At 33.7% G+C, this 6,690-nt stretch overlaps 1 protein-coding gene across 1 annotated transcript; it reads left to right on the forward strand.

Annotated features, from left to right (window-relative positions):
* The first annotated feature begins 1,560 nt into the window (after nt 1-1,560).
* Nucleotides 1,561-4,114, forward strand: LOC131050597 (cytochrome P450 720B2-like). Its single transcript, XM_057984794.2, has 9 exons — nt 1,561-1,814; nt 2,012-2,339; nt 2,413-2,562; nt 2,702-2,938; nt 3,024-3,107; nt 3,194-3,272; nt 3,392-3,510; nt 3,621-3,739; nt 3,860-4,114. The coding sequence occupies exons 1-9, from the start codon at nt 1,561-1,563 to the stop codon at nt 3,975-3,977; spliced, it is 1,488 nt and encodes a 495-aa protein (XP_057840777.2). The 3' UTR covers nt 3,978-4,114.
* The last annotated feature ends 2,576 nt before the right edge of the window (nt 4,115-6,690 follow it).

The following is a 6,690-nucleotide window of genomic DNA, read 5'->3' on the forward strand; positions in this document are numbered from 1 at the left end:
GCAACTCATCTTGCTAAGAGAACCTTCAACCCCACAACTATGCCACGTCACAATTCATTTAGCTCATCACATATTTATGGATAGGTATGAAATGAAGCTAATTTAGATTTATAAGGCTTTGTTTTTAAAACAACTTCGAACATAGGATACCAAAAATCTTTTTTTTTAAATTGATAATATTGCTTTTGAAGACATGATTAATTGTAAAAAAAATCTACTAGTGAAGTTGAATAGTTTTAAATGAGCTGCCAAGGATTAAGTTGCACCATGTGCAATGCCCCAACACCATAAGGTTGTGGTGCCATGGAGGAACTTCAAGAACTTTTTTTATGTAGCAAGTTGTTCCATGAGGCAAGAAAAATGCTATAGATTAATTACAATCTTTTTCTAATAAATAGGAGCACCCACTTTTTAAATTATAATTTTAAGAGGTTCATTTGATGTGGGACTAGAAATTTCCCCCGCCAACTTAAAAAAATTTGTTGTTTGTTAATCATCTCAATATTTTACATTCCTACCAATTACATTTTTTATTATTTTATATTTGTATATTTGTTGAATTGAACATACGAAATAATAAAATTCATGAAACTAATAGCTTTAGTTAATTTTAGAGCTTAAGCTGCACTATAAAATTTATGGGATCACCTGATTTAAAATAATCCTAAAAATCTCAAGAGCACCCACTAAACTTTTTAGGAAGCCCCCTTCATTAGACCACAACCTAAGAGATGGGCCAGGAAAACTTTGATAGAATAGATACTCCTCAATTGTTACCTGTGAGACATATGAGATTTCAACATAACTAAACAAAGCAAACAAAAAATCCCAACTAAAAAAGACTAATGAAAAATTAAAAATAAATTCAATTAAATTTCAAATATTACAAAACAAGAAGAATTATCATGGTGGCACTCTTTTAGAGGCAATATAAAAAAATAAAAAATAAAAAATCAGTTCAACAAAATTCCAAACATACTAAACAAGAACTACTTATTTGGTGACATTTTAGAAGCAAAACTAATCGACACGTGTCAGATGAAAACAATAATCTTCCGCCTTATAGGCAGACACTACAAAACAACTTCAGCATAACTTCAAAACTACAAAATTCATCGTTAAAAATTCCTCGTTACAGATTCCTCGTTAAGTCACCCCAAACAGACTGGTTAAGTTGGTACAATATTTTAATGAATATATACACACAAGAAATCTCTACGCAGATATATGAAATATCTCTTCTCAGTTAATTGAATATTTCTAACTGGTAGCGAACAGAGTTAACGAAAATGGGGAAAAAATGGTACATTAGACTGGGGAGTTTCCTGGTTTAAGTTTGAATATGTGCAAATCTAGGAATATACTTTTTATGGTGTAATCCAAGAAAATAATTTTCATGGTGTAATCAAGCACAAGCAATTTCTTGTGATGCAATCCAAGTCAAACATTTTCCGGTGATAAAATCCAAGTCAAGCATTTGCCTGTCATAAGACTGCTATATATATTGTGTATATGTAGTGAGTCATACATGATCTAGTTTAAGCCAGATTGAGAGTTAAAATGGGGAAAGAGCAGATGTTTATGGCAGTCTATTCTATTTCTCAGAGTAGTGTCTTTTTAACTGGATTTGTACTTGGTGCAGTGTGGATAGTATCAAGACTATGGGCCAGTTGGAGAAGCAGTAAAATAAGTTCCTGTAAATTACCACCAGGATCTAATGGATGGCCTTTGATTGGAGAAAATATCACTTTTTTTAGAGCTATTAATTCTACTACTAATCATCCACGTCAATTTTCTATAGACCGAGAGAAAAGGTAATAATAGTATTTTTTAGTGATAAAAAAAAAGTTCGTGATATAAGAGTTGTACTAATTTAGGATTTCTGAAAGCATGTGTAGTTCAGCTTAATATTATTGTAATTTCTTCTCCAACCATTCGTTTAGCTTAGTTTATGGCTATCAATTTTGTTTGTGGGTAGATGTTTTGATGTACTTATAAAATGAAAATGCAGGTATGGGCCAGTGTTTAGATCTAATTTGTTTGGAAGTGCAAAAACAGTTGTATCAGTGGATGCAGAATTTAATAAATATGTGCTTCAAAATGAGGGAAGGTTGTTTCAAGCCAAATACCCCTCTAGTAACAATAATCTAATGGGCAAATATGGCATGGTCACTGTCCATGGAGAACTCCAAAGGAAGCTCCATGCCACAGCTGTTAACTTATTAAGGGCTGAGAAGATGAGTACTGATTTCATGTATGACATACAAAATGCTTTGTCCACAGCAATGGAAAAATGGGCACATTTGAGAGACATCCATCTCCAACACGAGTGTCACAAGGTGAGCATTTATCTTTATATTGAAAAAACTTTTATTTTTAATACCTTGAGTAATAAATATGGGTTATGTGTAGGTTGTTTTAAACTTGATGGCGAAAAAATTGTTGGACTTAGCTCCTTCACAAGAAATGGATGGAATTTACAAGGCTTTTAAGGATTTTGCTAGGGCTCTTGTTTGTCTTCCAATCAATATCCCAGGATCCACTTACTATAAAGGAATGAAGGTGAGACTGCATTTTTTCTTTTGTTAGGGTATTATATCGCTAAGCTACAATCCCTCATATGCTAGATTTTTAATATTTATTATACATTGCATTCAACCAACTATTAATTGACTGGAAAAAAATGATTGTAAAATTTCAGGCAAGAAATATTATCATAAGAACAATCCACGAGTCTATAAAGGAAAGGAGGGAGCATCCAGAAGTGGAGCGAAATGATCTCTTAACCAAACTTTTGAAGGATGGATCCCTTTCTGATGAGATAATTGCAGATTTCTTAGTGTTCTTCCTATTTGCAGGATACGAAACTTCATCCACAGTCATGGCATTTTCTATAATGTTTCTCACTCAAAATCAACAAGCACTCCAAGAACTCAAAGTGAGCGTTCCATTAATGATTGAACTTTTTAACCCTCTGAATATCATTTCACATTACTAATAGGAATATGTTATATATCTTGTAGGATGAACATTTTGATCTATTAAAGTCCAAAGGCAATGAAAAGATAACTTGGGAAGACTACAAGTCAATGAAATTCACTCATTGTGTGCGTAAACAAACTTTTTCTTTTTCTCTTACTTCAATGCATATTCAACACATAACTTATAGCATCATGTAAATTTATTCTTGCAGGTAATAAAAGAAACTCTTCGTCTTGGTAATGTTGCTCCACTAATTCCTAGAGAAGCTAAACAAGATATAAAAGTAAAAGGTGATGTAGCTAGAGCTAAAGTGTTCTTTTTTATTCTAAATTAATTATAATTTTGTTTTTCATTAAATATATTTTAGAGATTAAGATACTAAATAAAATAATTATCGTTGGTTTTGTAGACTTTGTTATACCCAGAGGATGGTCAATCCTTGTTTTCCTAAATGCAACCCATTTGGATGAAAAGTACTACTCTAAAGCTCTTACATTCAACCCATGGCGTTGGCAAAATGAGGGTCATGTGAGATAGAACAATAATGCTTTTGGTTTCTTTAAAGAGAACATAAATTAATTCAATTGATAGATAAAATTATTAAAATAATAACAATAAAGACCATATTCCTCGTGCAGGAATTCTCCAACAAAGCATGGTTTATGCCTTTTGGTAAAGGAGGGAGGCTATGCCCAGGATATCATTTGGCTAGATTAGAAATTGCTCTTTTCCTCCACAAATTCATTACAAAATTTAGGTCATATTTCTTTCTTTCTTTCAAAAAATCTTTTAATGCTCTAGAAAGATGTATTCAACTTATTTATTGATAACCTTGAATCCTAAACTTTTTAAATAACACTTATTATGGTGTTGGCAGATGGGAGAAGTTAGAAGATGATCATATAAGCTATTTTCCTGCTCCTACATTAGTGAAGGGTCTCCCCATTCGTGTTTATCCAAATTCTATCCAATCTATAGATGGCAAGATGGGATGAAACAAATTCTTACATGATTCTCCGTCGTTTCTTCCAATCTTATATTCATGTCTTTCTTTATATTTATGTCAACTTATATTTTCACTAATGGTCTTCCCATTCGTGTTTATCGAAATTCTCTCCGATCTATGGATGGCGAGACGGGATGAAACAAATTCTTACATGATTCTCCATTGATTATTTCAATCTTATATTCATCTCTCTTTCTTTATATTTATATCCACTTATATTTTCCTTCAAATATTAATTATATAAATCTATGAATGATTATTTGGGGTCTCAATTTGAGAATAGAAGTAACAAATTATATGATTTATAGAACAATATCCAACCAGATCATCATTTTACATAATAAAAGAAAATACTCACTAAGGCTAATCACATCAAGTATCACATGTTTATGCAAACATGATAGGAATCTCCATATCTCCATTTTGTATATTAAAAGCATTTTCAAAGCTCATTTAACAAGTAAAATTATTCATGAGAAAGAACACCAAATTAAGCATGTGTCAAAAAAACACTAAGATACAAATTGATATTGGTGTGAGTGTGACAGATGGCATCCCATAAACCAATTTGGAATTCTAGTTGATTTAATAAGCAAGATCATTGATTTGACCAAGAGCAAGCATAACCTTTCATTTAACCTTTCATCTTTGAACCAATTTTATAAAGAAAACAAATATGCACAATTTAGTTGTACTTCACCCCTATTTACATTGTTCTTTTGATTAGATTAACTTCTATTTGCATTAAATTGACATAACTATTATTACTCGCCTATTGAAGCTATTTAACTACTCAATTTATAGCCACTCATCAAATGAGGAAAACTTTCAATCAAAACAAAGAATAGATCCAAATTTTCCCCCATGGAAGTATGTTGACATTATACGACCACTTCTAGGAGGTTAGGGATTCCGTTGGAAATACCAAGAATGTGATAAAGAACGTAATAGTACATATTATCGGGTGGTAGACCATTTATGTGGAATACCGAGAAGATGCATCAAAAAATGCCCTAGAAAAAATGGTGTGCCTATACTAAAAAAGATGGCATTGAAATATATTAGGGAGCATGAAGAAGTAGAAGAGAGAGAAGCCCATGGATTAAATCAAACCACTCCAAAAAAAACAAAGGGAATGCAGCCCCCATTTAATCCTAATGTTGTACTAGAAAACCACCCCTTCTTTTTCACAATTGAATCTAAAAGTGAAGCACCTATTGCATGCAAAAGATCAAAGGGGCCTTTAGAAACTGTATTTTAAAATGAGAGTCAAGACATTACCAACCAAGATGTAGCAAGATGCATATATGCAAATGGGTTGGCTTTCAATGTTGTTTGCTCCCCATATTGCAAAAAAATGTTGAAAAGTGTTAATGAAGCTCCAAGAGGGTATAAGGGCTCAAGCTATGAGAAGGTACGTGGAACCTTATTGGAAAGAGAGGTGAAGGGGATTGAAGATGCATTGAAGCCCATAAGGGATTCATGGGTTGAGATAGGTGTATCAATTGTTTCAGATCTAAGTTGCAGGGTTCGCAGGGTTCAAGGCCTAGTATTGGTCCGGTCCGATATGAGTTTAGGTCTTGGTCTTGTTTGCCTTTGGGTTCAGCCAAGGTTCATGCCCAAACAAGCTAGTTCGTCCGAGATGAACCCAAGGCAAACCCAGGGTGACCTTGGATGTCTGGGTGCCCAAATTTATGTTTTTTTTTTTGCAAAATTTTATAAAATTTAAAGCAATGAGGGATTCTTGTTTGAAGAGATATGTGTTTCAGACTTGCAGATTTGTGTGATTGTTTTGCAAGTTATCATGCAGGTTTAAGACTTAAAATTATTTAGAATAGCAACAAACAATTGATAGATTTATTCAAATTTTGTTTATGTCTTGTTGTGACCTTTTTCACACATCGCCCCATTGCAAATGGGGACCCTCTCTTTTCCTACTTTCTAGGGTTTTGTTAGTGTCCTATGACCTTTTGCTGCAGTTTCACCAAGCTTGTCCAGTTCAGAGCATTTCAGGCCCTGACGATTGAAAGTTAGTTTTTGCAAGTTATGTGATTCTAAAATGCGAAAACCACCAGAGTGCTTAGAGAGGCCAAAGGACAAAGATCGCAATTGATTTGGACAAATTTGGACAACTTTCTATTTTTAGAAAGTTTGCTTTTTTGCTTTTTCCTATTTTTTAGGAAGTTTCGTTTTTGGCATTTTTAGCCCGATCCTCGGTATGGCTATTTTTAGAAAGTTTTCCCTATTTTTTAGGGATGTCTGCTTTTTTGCTTTTTCGGGATGCGAACCTAGGGTTTACACTTGCACCACTTACCAGCTACGACCAGAACTCGAAAATTCCAAGTTTTGACCTAAAAAGCTAAATCCCTAGATTTTAGGCTTTTTGCTTTTTCAAGATGCAAACCTGGGGTTTACACTTGCACCACTGACCAGCTTCGACCGGAACTCGAAAATTCCCAGTTTTGACCTAAAAAGCTAAATCCCTAGATTTTAGGTTTTTTTGCTTTTTCAGGATGCAAACCTAAGGTTTACACTTGCACCACTGACCAGCTTCGACCGGAACTCAAAAATTCCAAGTTTAGACCTAAAAAGCTAAATCCCTAGATTTTAGGCTTTTTGCTTTTTCAGGATGCAAACCTAGGGTTTACACTTGCACCACTGACCGGCTTCGACCGGAACTCGAAAATTCCAAGTTTTGAACT

Source organism: Cryptomeria japonica, chromosome 8 (assembly GCF_030272615.1).
Source record: "Cryptomeria japonica chromosome 8, Sugi_1.0, whole genome shotgun sequence".
NCBI classification, from domain to species: Eukaryota; Viridiplantae; Streptophyta; class Pinopsida; order Cupressales; family Cupressaceae; genus Cryptomeria; species Cryptomeria japonica.